General features: G+C 41.8%; 2 protein-coding genes across 3 annotated transcripts; both read right to left on the bottom strand.

Annotated features, from left to right (window-relative positions):
• Positions 1-773: 773 nt before the first annotated feature.
• LOC125511737 (cytochrome P450 85A1-like) lies at positions 774-4511 on the bottom strand. The gene is made up of 7 exons (XM_048677136.1): positions 2383-4511; positions 1996-2179; positions 1822-1901; positions 1573-1735; positions 1395-1501; positions 1190-1308; positions 774-1105 (listed from the first exon to the last, which is right to left on the bottom strand). Exons 1-7 carry the CDS (start codon positions 3136-3138, stop codon positions 994-996), a joined length of 1521 nt encoding a protein of 506 aa, XP_048533093.1. The 5' UTR covers positions 3139-4511; the 3' UTR covers positions 774-993.
• Positions 4512-4653: 142 nt separating this feature from the next.
• Positions 4654-9394, bottom strand: LOC125511711 (wall-associated receptor kinase 5-like). Of its 2 annotated transcripts, XM_048677134.1 has the most exons (6): positions 9218-9394; positions 8588-8761; positions 7730-7985; positions 7415-7637; positions 7197-7317; positions 4654-6266 (listed from the first exon to the last, which is right to left on the bottom strand). In XM_048677134.1, exons 2-6 carry the CDS (start codon positions 8750-8752, stop codon positions 4806-4808), a joined length of 2226 nt encoding a protein of 741 aa, XP_048533091.1. In that variant the 5' UTR covers positions 8753-8761; positions 9218-9394; the 3' UTR covers positions 4654-4805. The 2 variants fall into 2 exon arrangements, with proteins under 2 accessions (XP_048533091.1, XP_048533092.1); XM_048677135.1 differs by lacking the exons at positions 8588-8761; positions 9218-9394 and having other exon boundaries at positions 7735-7876.
• Positions 9395-19799: the final 10405 nt, after the last annotated feature.

Here is a 19799-nt window from a genome sequence, read left to right as displayed (position 1 = left end):
TACCAACTCAGGAATCAGTTCGACCTTCTTTTTTTTGGTAGAAATAAGCTTGGCCTTTCTTGATTATCTGACATGGAATATCCTTAACTAGGCTAACTTTTTAATCTGCCCAATTATTGAGTACATTTGGCAATCCCTAAGCAAGCCATTATACAACTCGAATACAGTTGACTATTTAAAATCTATGGAGATAAATACATAGTATTGTATACGACCTATGAGTAACAATTAAGATACAATGCACTTGCAGTGTCTCACGGTGGGTCGGTACAATCCCATGTTCCCTAGCATGTGCGGATGTGCCCATACAATTGGTTAGACATCTGTATTTCAATGACCTCTGAAACATGATCATTAATCAATATGTATGCTGGTTAATTATTTTGTATCGTCATATGAGTTCAGACTGGGGACTTATTTGGAATATTCACTCTTTAGTATTAGAAATATGAATACGGAGTTTCATAAGCAAGTCACATACTTGCCCATGGTTGTTCAAGTACATTATTAAATAAATCATTGAACATGGTAGCATCTTGGGCATATTCCAAACACATTCTTCATCGACCCTTTTCTAAATAGGGGAGGGAAACTATGCTGGATTGATTCCAGCTTTGGTCAGTTTTCATTTCTTGTATGCAGATTGATTGATGATTCAGTCCATATCTGAATTAGCTGAGACTTTGATGATCTGTTGATTTTCATCTCAGCTCTGAAAGAAATTTCTGAGGGTTTGGCCTGCTTGCACCAAGTTATCATACTGCATGCATACATGTCAATAAAATACCACAAAGACCAGCAGCACTTCATTGTCCCTTTCTTCTATTTGACTTTATTTTGAAATTATCAGCTAGCTAGGCTTGATCTTGGCTCATCCAAGAAAAGGAATTAAGAATTTGTTTCATCTGTTGGAGTATGTAACAACTAAGGAAAATCATATAGCTTCATAATTGGATGCATATCCTGACAGATTTACTAGATGTGCATCAGTCATCAGTGCATCTTGTCCTTGCGTATCGGCGTGAGCTGAATTGGGCAGCCATTCTTGAGCCTCGGAAACATTGCCCATTTCTCAAGGCTTGTATCGTGGTCTGCCATCTCCCATCTGAAAACATCAGAAATTTTAATTTTAGTCTCCAGCTCATATCTGTTTGCATCAAATAAAGAAACTTGGCTTTAGAGTTGAAACCTGAAATTTGTGACAAGGCGATGAAGGAATATTAGCATCATAATCTTGGCAAGGTTCATCCCCAGGCATGTTCTGCTGCCTGCTCCAAATACCAAGAAGCTGTATGGCTTCATATCATCCTGTCCATAGCAACAACATCAATCTGTCTACATCACAAAACAATAAATATCTACTATAATTTCTTCAGGCTTACAAGAATACATACGTTGAACCTGGAAGGATCAAACACCGTCGGATTGTCATAGATGGCCGGATCATAGTGTATGGATCTCGCGTCGACATTTACGATCCAGTCCTTCTTAATGTGGAATCCTGTTGTTACTTGTCTCTGTCAATAGTAGCTTCCAGCGAGGAGGAAGAATAAATCAGAGAGGTTTAGTTACCTGCAACCTGGCAGTCCTTGAGTGCCACCCTTGGAAACCAAGAAACTATGGTGGCCATCCTCAGAGATTCTTTGACCGTCTTGTATGCGTAGTCCATGGTGTTCAGATGTTGTAGGGTAAGAGGTGCATCATTGTGCTTGGATGCCAGATCCAGCTGAACTGACTGCATATACATATACAGAGAGAATTGCAATCAATAAATGAAGTAATTTATTCTTCATATATGGGCCAAATATGCAGCTCACTCACTCTTAGTTTCTCTTGGAGATCTGTGTTGTCGCCCAGGTACTTGACCATCCATGTAATTGCTGTTGCTGTTGTCACTTGCCCTGCACTCAGTTACAAACAAGGGTTTGTTTGTAGCTAACAACTTAGAAAGTCTTTATAGTTAAGAACTAAATTAGGACTTGCATACATGTATACCTGCAATTATGAGTGTCAAAATGTTATCCAGAATCTGTTCATCCGTGAGCGCTTCTTCAGGTGAATCCATATGGCTCTTGAGAAGAAGGGTCTGCAGAAAGTCGTCGCGGCGATCTAGTTTCAGGCCATTTTCTCGCCTCACGAATATTTCTTGCCTCAGTACATCCATGATCCTCTTCCTTGCCTGACACCAACAGCAATTCCACACCAAGAATCTAGCTAGAAATCATTCCCTTCTTGTGAATTTGTAGTGATTAAAAACATGTATACTTGCGCGAATCTTGGTATCTAGTCAATCTAGATCGGACAGTGATGGTTTCGAGTGGCGGAAAAAGTAAAAAGAAATAAGGAAAACTGTAAAAACATTAGAAGAAAAAAAAAGGGTACCTGTAGGCCTCTGTAGAACCTTGTTCCAGGCAGCCTGATTGGCAGCGCGAGCATGGCTTGCGTTACGTCCATGACGTCGGCCTGCAGCTGTCCCAGCTTATGTGCATCCTCCTGTGGCCCGATGAGCATCTCGCAGATGGCCGTGAAGGTGACGTCGAGCGCGGCGTCCAGCACGACGGCCCGGCCCGTGCAGCCGTCGGCCAGCAGCCGGGCGGCGATCAGGCGGTCGAAGGCGGCGGCGAAGGCGGCCGTGGGCGCGGCGGCGAAGAGGCCCGCGACGGCGCGGCGCATGCGGCGGTGCGCGCCGTGGGAGGTGCAGAGGAGGCTGTGCTCGCCGAGCAGGTCGGCGACGGTGCGCACGTAGCGCTTAGCGAAGTGGGGCGGGTCGGCGGCCAGGAGGCTGGCGGCGGCGGCGCGCGCGCGGGAGGAGAGGAGGAAGACGTGGGTGCGGCCGAAGAGCACGGTGCGGAAGCAGGCGCCGTACCGGAGCGCGCGCGCCTGGACGAAGTGGTAGAAGCCCCTGCCGCTGCTGTTGTCCGCCAGGAAGGACAGCGTCTCCGCCCCGACCGCGCCCCGGCACCAGCCGCCGATGCCCCCCGGCGGCGGGCTGTTGCCTTCTTGCCGGAGTTGTGAAGCGCGTAGGGCGCGGAGGAGGAGGTAGGCGATGCCGCCGACGACTACCGGTAACAACAGCAAGACGTGAGCGGCCGCGAAGCGCCATGCCAGCTCCGCCGTCGTCGGCGTCGACGTCGACATCGTCTCCGGCCGGCGCGCGCGAGCTAGTGACTAATGTGGTTTCACTGGCGCTAGCGCTGGCACGCACGCATATCTAAGCAGACATGCACGCGCGATATATGACCGAGTCGGTCGGGTGCAACCATTCTCCAGATCAATCATGGCGATGGATCCTGGAGGGATACCTGATCTGATGGATTCCAACCGCACTTGCGCTAGTTGCATCGCATCTTTTCCCGCCGTCCCTCGCTTGCGTTTCAAGATGAGTATCATCGTCTCTCTGTTCACGCAAATAAGTACGTTGACGAGATGCCGGATTTCATTTCATTCCATTCCATTTGCATGTCGGGTGCTGTGTGTAGTCATGATCTTAGCTTCCAGGTCACAGGTCAGGCAGGCAGATATGACCAACCAGCACGAACCAAAGTTCAGTCAGCTTTATTAGTCGAGTTGTGTGTTTTCCCATTGACTGAACGGCCGCATATTCTGGTCCAGTCGAGGAGTATCTCCAGGAAGAGGAACCCAGCCAATTTCCCACTCACTTAACCAGTGATGACTTGTCGCCCGCATATCTATGGGCATATGGCCTTCGATCATCATCATATCATTCGTGTGACTAACCTACCTTCCTAGCTAGAGTAGCTACTAGTGAAGTACTACTGGAGCTTGACGATTGACGAAGAAAAGTAGACACGGAGGCGATAATTCAACTGGAGCCCGGGCTCATCTACCGGTGAACAGTAAATCGAAATAAATAGTGAAAAATATCAAAAAAAAAACCCTGAAACTTTTCTCATGCTAGAGGAGACTACTGCTGTCTTTTATATATTGATCAGGTTCAAGGTTCATCTGATTAATGAGCTATCACGCAGAGTAATTTTACAAAAAAAAATGATTATTACGGTGGGTACTGAAATACTTTAAACCCCAAATTTTCAAGCCAGGTAAAAACGAATTCCAAACAAAAACATATTTATTCAAAATCAAGCGGATTCTGAAAAAACTGAAATGATTTTTGAAATTCCCGAAATCTTGCCTATTGACCGTGCTCCTTTATTCAGGCCCGTGTTATTCAGAGCACGAAGAATTATTCTTATTCGGGAAAGGAATCCGAGCATGGAATTTCTTCAAGGGTGGAGAAAAGGAGGGGATCAAAGTCACCGTAGATCCGGGTGGTACGATTGTCACCATAGCTTTCTCTTTTTCGCTTCCACTACGAATGCACGCATGATATGTGGCGTTGCCCCTTGCCCTTGGGATCGCGAGTGTTAAATGTGCGTGGAATATTTTTCACTTTCAGAATAAAGACAGATGCCGGCGAGTTCAGTGCGTAATCCAGGCCGTTGAGTGCCCAGGGTATCCGCACGTGTGAGGCCTGTTCGGGAACGTGCAGGCGCTGCTGCGCAATGCGCAATGTCTAATGCTCATTGGTTATCCAAGTTAGACATTTTTCCTGAGCAAATAACATCTCAAGTTCATCCCTATAGCGGTGTGCATCACACGATGCAGAGGCCGGGGCCCGGGGGTTTCGGCCTCTTTTTCAAAAAGGGACAAAAGGAAACTAAATTCTCCTTTTATGTTTGTGACGGCGTGTAAGCAATACAGGCAGGGATGCAAATTTGTGGCCTTCATGGTACCCTGACTTTAAATTTTTTTTAGTTCATTTGGTTGAACAATGAGGCCACCCACTATACAGATGGAACACTAGTAGTAATCGCCTTATTGCGTGCCTTAAGGAGCCTCCTCTCTCTCCTGATCATCACAAGTAGTTCCGTCACCTCCGTCATATCTGGTCGTTCCTTACTGTCTTCTTTCAGGCACTCAATTACAACCTTGCCAATTTCTTCCAGGGCGAAGATATTGTCTTCAGTTGCAATCTCCTTGTCAAACATTGCTCTTCCACTCTTTTCTCTCTCATAAACTTTGCGGTACTCATCGACAAGGATGCGGTTTTCATCAAATATGTTCTTCTTCCTGGTAATGAGCTCCAAAAGAATAGCTCCAAAGCTGTAGACCTCATTCTTTAGTGTTAAATGTCCATCTTGCATGAATTTTCGGTCCATGTAACCCATATTAAGCAGCATCAATTGGTTGCGTGCATCACTTGATTCAGAGGCCTGTAGCCTCATCTCCTCTTCTAAACTATAAAGCCTCGAAAGCCCAAAGTTTCCAATTTTTGGTGTCAACTTGTCATCGAGAAATATGTTGATCGGTCTGACATCACCATGTAGCATGGGGTAATTTGCGTAGGAGTGCATGTATCTTAACCCTTCTGCAGACCCAATTGCGATGTCAATACGCAAGTCTAAAGGAAGTTTTTGTTTACTGCCATGGACAATGCTCTCGAGGCTCCCATTAGCAGCAAATTCAAATACCAACGTTGGAACATCCACCTCCGGGCAGCAACCATAGAGCTTGAGGATGTTCTTGTGGATCAGTTCTTTATGGACTTCTATTATCAGCTCAAACTCCCGCCTCAGACTATTATTGCTTAGCGTGATAAAGGTCTTAACTGCCACCATGGTATTGTCAGGAAGAGTTCCTTTGTAGGCTTTACAAAATCTTCCGGTACCAAGAAACTCTGAATTGTTTTTTGTGATTTTCTGTATTCCCGCCTTTGTGAAAATCGTTAGGCCCCTGACATTCTGTAGGTGTGAGCCGCCATTCATCACGAAATTCCTGCGTGCTTTCCTGCTAAAGATATTCAAGTCTTTTAGCTTCTCCAAGAAGCTAGATTTAGAGCCGAAAATGCCTGTTCCTGGTCGGTCAACCTTCCGCTCCGTATCTTGTGCTTCCTGTAATGAGCACTGATCTGCATTTTCTTGACCCTGCTGGCAGTGATCTTCTGTTTCTGGGCGTTCATTGATATCCTTTATAAGGCTCTCAGCTGCAAGCTTTCCTATTTCCCCAGACTGCTCCTCGAGTAAACTTGGCTGCAGCTCAGCTAGTGAACTGCTCATGCCAGTTTGGCATGAATAGTCAGCTCTTGCTGTTTTATCAAGCCTATCAATTATGTGCTGTGCAACTGGTCTCTTCTTTGGGTCCAAGTCCATGCACTCTATCCCGATCTTAGTGCATACTCTTACTTGTTCTAACTGTGCGTGCCTCTCTGGTGCCTGATCCAGTCGATTCATCCAACTTTCAACTACCTACATAGTTGCAATCATGAGTTACTATCTACCTGTTTTACATACTTCAAGCACAAGGCAGTCAACCAAAAAAGAAAAATACGCTTAAATAACATCACAAAAAGCAAAACATATGGTTGTTAATGTGGTGGATTTTTTTTATATAAATGGATTTGAACGGATAGATCTTCATCATTATACATAAATAAGAATGATAGATAATCTTCGAGAATGTATATAAACACATAAGAATGATACAACATCAATTCATCATAACTATACCTAATTACATAGCATCTGTATATAAGTAGGTCAAATACCTCAACAGATGATAGCCAGCAGCAATTCTAGATAATTCTGAAATAAATTACCATAACTTTACTCCTAGGTTTGTTTACTGCTAATGGGCTTGCACATGAGCTTGAATATCGTGCTAGAATCCATGGGGATATAACACTGGCTGCCGGTGTCCCAGCTATGGCTCAACAGGCCTACTTTAATGGTTCTATTTTGATTCAAGGAAATACATAAAGCTCTCTTCTCAATTTTTTACCATAAATTTAATTATGTAATATCACATAAGAGCAACAAGCCTTTTAACATATAAATTGACGAACGATGAATTTTGATTCCACGTATTGATTTATTACCATGCACAACTAAAGTCCACCTGTTGTGCTTACTACACAGTTGTTGAGTGTTGTTCTTCAGAACCTTAGTCTGAATGTTATCTTCCTCCGTTTCCCTACCTTGCCTAGTTTCTCCTTGTTTGTCTCCAGCTTGCAAATAGGTTCCTTTTTAGCTGTTGTTTGGTAGCTTAGGTGCCATTGCCTAACTTGATTGTTCTGTTGGTGGAGGAGCGTTTTGGCTGTAAAAACTACTTTGGTTTCTTTAATGAAATTGGGGGAGAAATCCCCTTCAATAAAACAAAAATGCTTAAAATTTTCTTACATGCTCCTCTTCAAAATATCCCTTCGCTCCTGTAAGTATCTCCATGATTATAACACCAAGACTATATATATCTGACGCAAATGCTATTTGTCCTCTATAGAATTCTGGAGCCAAGTACCCCCTAAGGGAAGATTATGTAAAGTTTGATCAATGAATGCCCAAATAAAACGTGAAGTCGCGCATAACAAAAAATAAGAGCTTTCAAGATGCTGGCTTACTGAGATCCACACAGATGTTGAGTAATAGCTCGGGTTTGCCCTTCATCAAAACACCGCGAGAGACCAAAATCAGCAATTTTGGGTACCATGCCAATGTCAAGCAGGACATTAGCAGGCTTAAGGTCCAAATGAAGAATGCGCTTCTCATGAAGGTAGCATAAGCCTTCACATATTCCCCTGATTATTCGATAGCGCTCTCTCCATTCAAGTCCGCAAGATGAATCTGTACACGAAAGAGCCGGATTTTGTATTTTATGAATTAGTTTAGATTGACGGCGAGTAAATAAATATGGAAGAAATAGATTATGGTGGTACCAGACATATGCTTATCAAGACTCCCTTTGGGTACAAACTCAAAACAGAGTAACCAGTTTCGCACATCTGCCATGACAAGCTTCCCCTCATATTCTGCCATTTTTCCTTGTGTGTCAGCACAATACCCCAGAAAACGTACTATGTTCTTGTGCTTGGTCTTCATTAAGCATTTAACCTCTCCGTGGAATTTACTCTCAGTAATATCAACTGTGTTGGACAGCTTCTTTACAGCAACCATCCGTTTTCCGATCATTCCCTGCGGCCGTGAACCATATTGTCAATATCCTCGGCTTGAGTGTGCCTCGTGGTGTGTTGTAGCTTGCATATATAGTTTAGTTTGCAGAATTCGTTGAAAAGAAAGGAGTTTCCATTTAACAAGACAAAAGACTATCCATTTTCATTAATCAAGAAGTGTTAATTAACAAGTTGCCAAGATCGTAGCAATAATCTGAAGTACAAATGAAAGTCTTATCTCCCACCAAATCCTAATTTGGCGCTTCCTCATAGGGAAAAAAGAGTTTTATGCATATGTCAGAGTTTTATGAACAGTCGTTCTGCTTCATGAAAAACAGGGCTTTCCGTACTGATGCAAAAAAAAAGGAGTTTTATGAGTTTTATGCAGATGTTACAAGAATTTTATAAGCAGGCGTTCTGCCGAATTCATGAAGCAAAGATAGCGTAAAGTATTACATTGCTACAACATACTCCAGACTCGGCTGATATCTGTCATGTTCCACAACAAATGCTATCCATGTAGTATAGCAACAAATGCTATCTATCTACTGTAGTTTTTAGATTTTGCCGATTATTAGTTTTGAGAGGCAGTTTGAGAAAAGAAGCTGATTAAAGGCGTGGTACCTTGTAAACCACTGCGAATCCACCGCTGCCAATTTGCTGATCAGGGGAGAAACGGTCTGTGATGTCCTCCAAAAGTGATAACGGCAGGTCCGTTGGCTCTGCGCTGTCATCGAGCAGCATCCTCTCCAGGATGCCGTGTCTATTACTGCTGGCTTCGCCGTCCATTTGCAATCACTGAAAGTATACAATGAAATGAGTACATCACCCCTGAATTAAGGGAAAATAATGCCCATTATTTGTGAGGCTAGCTACTACCCAATCACGCACAAACATCTGGAGGCTATCTAATCGTGCTAGGCTAAATCTAGCTAGTACAGCAGCTGCATAGCCGCCAGATCCAGTTCTACTGCGCACGCTCTCAGCTCGCCCGAGTCGGAGGCTGCCGCACCCGCAAGCGAGCCAACAGCATCTACGGCCGCCACTCCACTGCCCACCGACGGCCGCGCAGCCGCATGGCAACCGCGGCTCCCCGGAATATCACCGAAAGTCGATTTGAGAATAGCAGGGAAACTGAAGGATGAAATTATGATGATGCGGTAGGGGCCGGGCATGGTTCAATTTGCATCCCAAATTAAAAATACGCAAGAGACGATTAAGCTACAAAAAACAGATGCATGCGTACATACATACCTTCAAGGAGGACAATTTATCAATGGATAGGCGAAGTGATCCTCGGGCGACTAGCTATGAAATCGAGATGTGAGGAAGGACAAGGTGAGCGAGCTTCAGCCTTTCCTTTGATTTCTGCCTATCAACGTCTCCAGCCAATCACACATGTCTTGTGTTTTTTTTTGTTGACAACAAAAGTCCAACTATTGGGGCCGTGACTCTTTTAATTTTTTTAAGACATATGACTCTTTTTCTTAACACAGTACAGAAGCGAACGCTCATACCTACACGCATACAGTCACCCCTATAAACGCACACACGCATGCCCTACCCTTATGAGCACCTTCGAGAGACTGAGTTGGCCTATCATCTTGAGATTTACGAAGCCACCGTAGGCGCCTCGTCAACGACGGAAACGTCTCCTCCCACTGAAAGCGCATCGTCAGAAATCCTGAAATAAATCCAAAAACAATGCAAACAACAGGACTTGAACCCTGCTGGACTGGAGATACCAATGTCCCTTTAATCACCCAACCACAGGAAAATGATGCTGGAGCAGTGGCGGAGCTTCAGAGGAAAACCTAGGTGGGCCAGCCCAGAGGAGAGAACTGCAAACGATGGGCTGGGTTAGGCTCCAAAGTATAGTAAAGAAAGAACTGCAAAAAACCTGGGCGGGCCATGGCTAAGTTCGGCCCTAACTAAGCTCCGCCCCTGCTGGAGTATCCAACTAAGACCATCCACAAGCTCATGCGACGTTTGCATCGTCTAATCCATTCGCGACTCCCCCCGCTGCGTGCCTAGCCGCCTCCTCGTTGTCCGATCTTGTTGTCCTGTCCCTCACTGCCTTGACGGATCTAGAGGTTCATGACGCATGGGCAGTGTTAGCGTGTAGAGCCCCCTCGTCAGGCGTCTTTTACGTCGACCGTCTCGTTCGTGTGTATGTGTATGTGGGTAGGGGTCCGGCGATGGTTCCCCCGGCACTTGGCCCACTCAATTGAGGTGGTGGCTTTCCTTGCTCAGATGGAGTGTCAAAGAACTTCTGATTTTCAAAGCAAATTGTAAATAAAACAGAAAGCCAAATTCTCTGTCCAGTAATTCTAGTCAAGTCCAATAAATACCAAATTAAATTAGTGAATAAAGAATTTTTAAAAATAATGCAAAAAGAATCAAATCATTTGAACTTATAGTTTAAAAGTTAGAGGTGGTCAAAGTTCAGTCAACATAATCATTTAATTGATTTAAAACGATTTAAACAGAAAATCATTGTCGGCCACATCAAAAGCGTATTTCTAAAATACGCTTTCCTTGTGTGTCCCACCCGTTGGCTCCTGTACGCTTTCCACTAACGTACCGCTTCGGCTAGTGGATCCCACCCGTTAGTTTTAAATCGTGTTAGAGTGGTCAGTGGGGACGGCGGCTCACCGCCGACTGTTCGCCGGGGTAGAGGGCATGATGGTGCTCGGGGATAGGTCCGTTGGAATGGCATGACGACGACAACGACGGTTCTGCTCATACCCGTGGCTACTTCGGAGACGTCTTGACGACGTCGATTTTTTTTTCTCTGGTGGCGGTGGTCTTCGTGGATCGTCGGACTCTGGTTATTCATCACGTATGTGGGTGGCTAAGATAGGAGTCGAGGTTAGTGAGGTGTGGCAGTTCAACTTGTGGTGGTGGTGTGGCCTGGCACTAAAAAAGACACATTCGTGACATTATGGCACGAACAAAAAAAATTCGGTCATGGAAGTGACACTTCCATGACGATAATTGTAACAAAAACATGTATAATCATAGATGTGGTGGGCTCCTACTTCTATGTCAAAAAATTATAATAGAAAATGAGTTTTCTATCCCGGGCAGGCCGTAGGTGGACCCACATGACATTCTTTGGGCCATCCATGACATCAAAATCATGGTGGAATTGAGGGCGAGAATTTTCGAGGATTCCCGGTATACGGTGGGTGGTCGTGCCCAAGCGGTGTAGTGTGGTTTGCATGTTTCTCTCATACGCGCGCATGTGTGAGCCCTTCGCTAACTGAACCCGAGCGAGGCGTTCGCTTAGTGAACCCGATCGATCTCTCGCACACTACATTGAACCCGAGTGATCCCTCGCACTACTACTGAACCCGAGTGATCCCTTCGCTGCTTACTGAACCTGATCGATGCGAGCGAGACCCGTGTGCGTACGTAGTTTGCTGGCCTGATTCATTGATGTGTTGCATCGGGCCTTGATGACTCACAAGTATAGACGATCAATTGTAGTCCTTTCGATAAGTAAGAGAGTCGAACCCAACGAGGAGCAGAAGGAAATGATAACCGGCTTCAACAAGGTAATGTCTGCAAGCACTGAAATTGTCGGTAACAAGTTGTTTGATAGCAAGATAATTTATAATAAGCAAGTAACGGTAACGATAAATAAAGTGCAGCAAGGTAGCCCAATCCTTTTGTGGCAAAGGACAGGCCAAAACGGTCTCTTATGATAAGCAAAGCGTTCTTGAGGGTACACGAGAATTTCATCTAGTTACTTTCATCATGTTGGTTTGATTCGTGTTCGCTATTTTGATAATTTGATATGTGGGTGGACCGGTGCTTAGGTGTTGTTCTTACGTGAACAAACCTCCTACTTATGATTAACCCCCTCGCAAGCATCCGCAACTACGAGAAAAGTATTAAGATAAAATCTAACCATAGCATTAAACTTTTGGATCCAAATCAGTCCCTTACGAAGTAGCGCATAAACTATGGTTTAAGCTTCTGTCACTCTAGCAACTCATCATCTAATAACTACTCCATAATGTATTCCCTTAGGCCCAAATATGGTGAAGTAACATGTAGTCGACGTTCACATGACACCACAAAGGGAATCACAACATACATATCATCAAGATATCGAACACATATCAAGTTCTCATGATTACTTGCAACATGACTTCTCCTGTGACCTCAAGAACAAAACTAACTACTCACAAATGGTAATCACGCTCAAGATCAGAGGGGTATTAAATAGCATAATGGATTTTAACATATAATCTTCCACCAAATAAACCATACAACAATCAACTACAAGATGTAATCAACACTACTATTCACCCACAAGTACCAATCTAATGTTCTGGTACAAAGATTGAACACAAGAGATGAACTAGGGTTTGAGAGGAGATGGTGTTGTTGAAGATGTTGATGGAGATTGCCCTCCCAAAGATGACAGGGTTGTTGGTGATGACGATGACGATGATTTCCCCCTCCAGGAGGGAAGTTCCACCAACGGAATCGCTCTACCGGAGGACAAAAGTGCTCCTGCCCAAGTTCCGCCTCGAGACGGCGGCGCTCCATCCAGAAAGTCCCCTCCTTATGCTTTTGTATGTCAAAATGACCTATATACCATAAGATGGGCATCGGAGGTGGGCCGAGGAGAGCACAACCCACCAGGGCGCCCCTGGGGGGCCTGGCGCGCCCAGGTGGGCTATGCCCACCTAGTGGGCCTACTCCGGTAGTTATTTGCTCCATTATTTTTTTACATATTGCAAAACAATTCTCCATAAATTTTCAGCTCATTTGGAGATGTGTAGAATAGGTAACTCTGATGTAGCTTTTTTAGGTTTAGAATTCCAGCTGCCAGCATTCTCCCTCTTTGTGTAAACATTGCATATTATGAGATAAAAGGCATTAGAAATACTCCAAAAAGCATTATTATTCATAAAAACATTATAAATAATAATATAAAAACATGATGCAAAATGGACGTATCAACTCCCCCAAGCTTAGACCTCGTTTGTCCTCAAGCGAAAAACCGATATCGGAAAACATGTCCACAAGCTTAGAGAGAGAGGTGTCGATAAACACAAAATACGGACATATAAGCATCATGCATATTATTATAACAACAAAGAAATTTAACATAAAACTTTATCATACAACCTTTATCAAATAACTTCTTATGAACAAGTAACAATTCCTCACAACATTAAAGTATAAAGCATAAACTCTATTGAAAGCCAACAAATTATGTTCTCAGTCAACTTTGCAACTAAAATTCATCATCTTTTCAAGAAGGGTCATATATCGGAGCCTTTAGGCAAGTCTACATACTTGACCATCATTTAGTCTTCTATGATTGCTAACACTCACCGCATACCCATGAACAAAAAGTTTCAACCAGACACATAGGAAGATATGGGCTTATAGTTTCGCCTCCAATGTATTCACCTCAAGGGTGATGTCAACAATAATAACTCATGCCAACTCATATCCAACTGGATATATGTGCCTAGATCTTTCCTCACCACATGATGCTTGCAAAAAGAGAAAATAAAAAGGAATATAGAAGAATACTTTGACTCTTACATAAAAGTACATGCATAAAAAAAAAGATAGGCCCTTCGTAGAGGGAAGCAGAGGTTGTCATGCGCTTTTTGGTTTGTATGCTCAATCTCTTAGTGCAAAAGAACGTCACATTATATTTCCCCTTATGATAGCAACATTTATTATGCAGTCTGTCGCTTTTATTATTTTGCCATCACAAGTTCGGACAACGCTCAATTTTCCCTTACACTAAATGATCCAACACATTTAGAAGCAATTTTTATTGCCTTATTGCACCGATGACAACTTACTTGAAGGATCTTACTCAATTCATAGGTAGGTACGGTGGACTCTCAAAACAAGATTTTGGGTTTAAGGGATTTTGGATGCACAGGTAGTATCTCTACTTAGTGCGGAATTTTTGGCTAGCAAAGATATTGAGCAAGCACCACATGTTGAAGGATCTATCACAATATAACTTATATGTGAATATGAACAAACATAAATCATTACGTTGTCTTACTTGTCCAAAGTCAACAATTTTGACACATAATATTTAATGGGGGCTCACAATCATAAAAGATGTCCAAGACAGTGTATTTGCATGTGAATCTTCTCTTCCCTTATTAATTTTTTTATGAACTGCATCATTGACCAATGTTATGTTTGCCAATCTCCAATAAATTTTACCACTTATACTTTTCCTTATGTGATGTCATTACTTACCATAAGATTAGCATATGATCTTTTTCATTATTTCCTTTTATTTTTATTGAAACATAAAAGTAAAGAAAGCAAAACTTGAACTAATCTTTATTATATATATCACACACGATTACATAGATAGATAGATAGATCACTAGGCAAACACTCGAAGAGAAAAGATTCAAACTAAACTTTTATTCAACTAATTTAAAAGATAACTAAAGATCAAACTAAGATAAAAAAATGCAAAGATAGTGGTGGTGATACGATACCGGGGCACCTCCCCCAAGCTTGGCACAAGCCAAGGGGAGTGCCCATACCATGAACTCAAGTCTCCTTTGGTGATGAAGAAGGAGGTGGTGAGGATGAGGTAGCATCACACTTCAGGCTTAGGAGGTACTCCAATCTACAGATGATGCTTTGGAGGGAGATGTCATGCTCTTGCAACAGAATATTTTCATGAGTAAGGTATTTATTTTGCACATGAACAATTTCAATGACCCTGAAAGCTTCAATTTCAGTAGGGGTAAGATGATCATAGTAAGGTTTAAAGATGTCTTCATATTTTGCTGCTGGGACGGCCTGCCCTACTACCGAAACTTGATCTCTCGCGACTTCCTTGACCTTACCATCCTTGATGGCTTCCTCTGGTGCCTCTCTCTTTAGTTCTATCTTCATCAACCAAGCATCCTCTTCTGCTTTGTTGGAGGGGGAGGAAGACATGATGCCTGGCTTGATGGATCTGACAGAAAAACAGCAAGAAAGAAGAACAAAAGATTTCTCCGCGATACGGTGGTATACGTTCATGGGGTATATAAAGATTTTTTATCTTGGGAACAAGCAAAATGAGGGGAAAACGGAGTTGGGAAGGTTCTCGAGGTGGGCACAACCCACCTGGGCGCGCCAGGGGGCCAAGGCATGCCCTGGTGTCTTGTGCCCTCCTCGGTTGCCTTCCTGGTTGTTTCTTATTTTCTTATTTTTTGTAATATTCCAAAATTGACAGAAAACACTTTTGTGGATTTTTTGGAGTCCATTTACTTACCGTATCACGTACCTCCTCTTTTTTCACGATTATGGAGTGTTCTGAAAGGTTTCTTTTATGTGTTCCTCCGGTGTCATGGTTTGGATAATATTGCTTTCAACATTAATAGTTGTACCTGAAATATAGTGCTTAATTCTTTGTCCATTGACAACCTTCGGGTTAGTACCTTCGGCATTATTGATCTTGACAGCTCCAAAGCGATAAACCTCTTCAATAACATACGGCCCTTCCCATTTAGAGAGAAGTTTTCCTGCAAAGAATCTAAAATGAGAGTTGTACAAAAGAACATATTCTCCAACTTTGAATTCCTGTTTTTGGATTCTTTTGTCATGCCATCTTTTAACTTTTTCTTTAAACAGTTTGGCATTTTCATAAGCTTGGGCTCTCCATTCATCTAGTGAGCTAATATCAAATAACCTCTTTTCTCTGGAAAGTTTAAAATCATAGTTGAGTTCTTTAATTGCCCAATATGCTTTATGTTCTAACTCAAGGGGCAAATGACAAACCTTTCCATAAACCATTTTATAGGGGGACATACCCATAGGATTTTTATATGTTGTTCTGTAAGCCCAAAGTGCGTCATCTAATTTCTTAGACCAATTCTTTCGAGACCTATTGAAAGTTTTTTGTAATATTAGTTTTATTTCTCTATTGCTAAGTTCAACTTGACCACTAGATTGAGGATGATAAGGTGATGCAATTCTATGGTTAACATCATATTTATCAAGAATTTTACGGAAAGCACCATAAATAAAGTGTGAACCACCATCAGTAATTAAATATCTAGGGACTCCGAACCTTGGGAAAATAACCTCTTTAATCATTTCAATGGAAGTATTATGATCACCACTACTGGTTGGAATAGCTCCTACCCACTTAGTGACATAATCAAAAACAACCAAAATATGTGTATACCCATTAGAGGAAGGAAAATGACCCATATAATTGAAACCCCAAACATCAAATGGTTCAACAACAAGTGAATAATTCAAAGGCATTTCTTGACGCTTACCGATATTACCAATTCTTTGACATTCATCACAAGATAAAACAAACTTACGTGCATCCTTGAAGAGAGTAGGCCAATAAAAACCAGATTGCAATACCTCATGAGCAGTTCTATCTCCCGCATGATGCCCTCCATAAGCTTCGGAGTGAAATTTCTGTAGGATTTGTTCCTGTTCATGCTCAGGTACACAACGTATAATAATACCATCTACTCCTTCTTTATAAAGATGTGGGTCATCCCAAAAGTAATGTCTTAAATCATAGAAGAATTTTTTCTTTTGTTGGTATGTGAAACTAGGTGGTATATATTTAGCAACAATATAATTAGCATAGTTAGCATACCAAGGAGTATTATGAGAAACATTTATTTCAGCTAGTTGTTCATCCGGAAAGCTATCATCAATAGGTAGTGGGTCATCAAGAATATTTTCTAACCTAGACAAGTTATCAGCTATGGGGTTCTCAGCTCCTTTTCTATCAGTGATATGTAAATCAAATTCTTGCAACAAGAGAACCCATCTAATGAGTCTAGGTTTAGCATCTTTATTTTCCATAAAATATTTCATAGCAACATGATCAGTATGAACAATTACTTTGGATTCAGCAATGTAGGATCCAAATTTATCACAAGCAAACACGACTGCTAAAAATTCTTTTTCAGTAGTAGCATAATTTCTTTGGGCACTGTCTGGAGTCTTGCTAGCATAATGAATAACATTCAATTTCTTATCAACTCTTTGTCCTAGAACAACACCAACAACATAATCACTAGCATCACACATAATTTCAAAGGGCAAATTCCAATCGAGTGGTTGAACAATAGGTGCGGTAGTTAAGGCTTTATTAAGTGTTTCAAAGGCTTCTACACAATCATCATCAAAAACAAATGGAACATCCTTTTGTAAAAGATTTGTAAAAGGCCTAGAAATTTTAGAGAAGTCTTTAATAAACCACCTATAGAAACCAGCCTGACCAAGGAAACTACGAATACCTTTAATATCTCTAGGACATGGCATTTTCTCAATTGCGTCCACTTTAGCTTTATCCACCTCAATACCTTGTCCAGAAATTTTATGCCCTGAGACAATACCTTCATTAACCATAAAGTGGCACTTCTCCCAACTCAAGACAAGATTAGTTTGCTCACATCTCTGCAAAACTCGATCAAGGTTGCTCAAGCAATCATCAAAAGAAGTTCCATAAACAGAAAAATCATCCATGAAAACCTCAAAAATCTTTTCAAAAAAATCAGAGAATATAGTAGTCATACATCTTTGAAAGGTAGCAGGTGCATTACATAAACCAAAAGGCATACGTCTATAAGCATAAGTTCCAAAAGGGAAAGTAAAGGTGGTTTTTTCTTGATCGGGTTGTGAAACAGGTATTTGAGAAAAACCAGAATATCCATCAAGGAAACATAAGTGTGTGTGCTTAGATAATCTTTCCAACATTTGATCGATAAAAGGCAAAAGGTAATGATCCTTTCTAGTAGCCTTATTTAATTTTCTAAAATCAATTACCATTCTATAGCCAGTAACAGTTCTTTGTGGAATAAGTTCATTTTTATCATTAGGAACAACAGTAATACCTCCCTTCTTAGGGACACAATACCAGGCTTACCCATCTCCTATCAGCTGTGGGATAGATTATACCTGCTTCCAGACGCTTTAATATTTCAGTTCTCACCACTTCTTTCATTTCAGGATTCAAACGTTGTTGATGATCAACAATGGGTTTGGCATCAGGTTCCATATTAATCTTGTGCTGACAAAGAGTGGGACTAATGCCCTTAAGATCATCAAGAGTATATCCAATAGCAGCACGGTGCTTCAGAATTTTTAGTAATCTTTCTTCTTCATGTTCTGAAAGGTTAACGGTAATGATAACATGATATATCATTTTCTCATCAAGATAAGCATATTTCAAAGTGTCAGGCAATTGTTTTAATTCAAACATAGGATCACCTTTAGGTGGAGGAGGACCTCCTAGAGTTTCAATAGGAAAATTGTGTTTTAGCAGTGGTCATTGTTCGAAGAAAATTTTATCTATTTCATTTCTTTCATGCATATGCATATCATTTTCATGGTCTAGCAAATATTGTTCTAGTGGATCTGTAGGAGGCACGACAATAGAAGCAAGACCAATTATTTCGTCCGTACTAGGTAACTCTTTCTTATGAGGTTGTCTATTAAACTTGGAAATATTAAATTCATGAGACTCATCGCCAAAGCTAACACTGACAGTTTGTTTATGAAAATCTATAGTACCATTGATAGTGTTCAAGAAAGGTCTACCAAAGATAATGGGACAAAAGTCATCTTGTGGGGAACCAAGAACTAGAAAATCAGTATACTTGAATTTCTGGATAGCATAAAAGGATACTTGAATATAGAATTTCTGGATAGCATAAACGGATACTTGAATAAGAATTTTTCGATGAAAGACCCAGTGAAGCTGCTTACATATTGGGCATCAAGATCTATAGAGATAGATCAAGACGCTTGATAAGTTTTTTCTATGAGTACATACCTTGACAAGATTTTGAAGTAGTTCAAAATGTAATAGTCAAAGAAGGAGTTCTTTCCTGTGTTGCAAGGTGAGTAAGAGTCAAAACCCGACCACGACAGAAAATAGAAAGAGAACGAAAGTCATTCCCTATGCCTCAGCCATAGGTTCTATAAAGTATGCTTATGCAGTGTACCAGACCTATTGTGTACCTTGCCATGAGTTTGGCAAGGGGGTATGATAGTGATCCAGGAGTGGATCACTAGACAACAGTCAAAGTTATCCTTAGTTACCTAAGAGGACTAAGGAAATATTTCTCAGTTATGGAGGTGATAAAGAGTTCGTCATAAAGAGTTACGTCGATGCAAGCTTTTACACCGATCCAGATGACTCTGAGTCTCAATCTGGATACATATTGAAAGTGGGAGCAATTAGCTAGAGTATCTCTATGCGAAGCATTGTAGACATAGAAATTTGCAAAATACATACGTATCTGAATGTGGAAGACCCCTTGACTAAACTTCTCTCACAAGCAAAACATGATCACACCTTAGTACTCTTTGGGTCTTAATCACATAGCAATGTGAACTAGATTATTGACTCTAGTAAACCCTTTGGGTGTTGGTCACATGGTGATGTGAAATCACATAAAGATGTGAACTATTAGTGTTAAATCACATGCATGTTTATTATTCATGCTAGAATTGTATTGACCGGTGTTAAGGCATATCTCTCTCGATGTAGTTTTGGTGATTGATGACAACATGTTTGCAGACTAATCGTGTGCTTTGAGCATTTCAGAGTTTCATCCTTTGGCACGAGATGATTTCTTTCCCCTCGGAGTGTTATTCAAGATGGTGTAGCTCTTTTGTTTCTAGTTTGGTGGACTAGTTTCATAGGAGGCACCGTACAATCAAGAGGGGGTCCACTTTGGTAAGGCTAGGTGGGATCAACACGTACACATCCTTTTCACACCCTCTGAGCCTTTCCGCTTCAATGGAGAGCTCATTCCCCTTGCTTGTGCTTGTTTTGGGTCCCAGCGGT

This window comes from Triticum urartu, chromosome 1 (genome assembly GCF_003073215.2).
Source record: "Triticum urartu cultivar G1812 chromosome 1, Tu2.1, whole genome shotgun sequence".
Lineage (NCBI taxonomy): Eukaryota > Viridiplantae > Streptophyta > Magnoliopsida > Poales > Poaceae > Triticum > Triticum urartu.
The sequence above is the reverse complement of the archived record's forward strand: the minus strand, read 5'-3'. Positions and strand labels throughout refer to the sequence as shown.

Coding starts and splice junctions, on each gene's coding strand:
- LOC125511711 (XM_048677134.1), bottom strand. CDS start 8,752: ATGGACGGCGAAGCCAGCAGTAATAGACACGGCATCCTGGAGAGGATG. Junction 7,638..7,729: donor TCTTGATAAGCATATGTCTG/GTACCACCATAA, acceptor TTTCGTGTACAG/ATTCATCTTGCGGACTTGAA. Junction 6,267..7,196: donor GATATTTTGAAGAGGAGCAT/GTAAGAAAATTT, acceptor GCAACTATGTAG/GTAGTTGAAAGTTGGATGAA.
- LOC125511737 (XM_048677136.1), bottom strand. CDS start 3,138: ATGTCGACGTCGACGCCGACGACGGCGGAGCTGGCATGGCGCTTCGCG. Junction 2,180..2,382: donor GGTTCTACAGAGGCCTACAG/GTACCCTTTTTT, acceptor TGTTGGTGTCAG/GCAAGGAAGAGGATCATGGA. Junction 1,902..1,995: donor TTTGACACTCATAATTGCAG/GTATACATGTAT, acceptor AACTGAGTGCAG/GGCAAGTGACAACAGCAACA.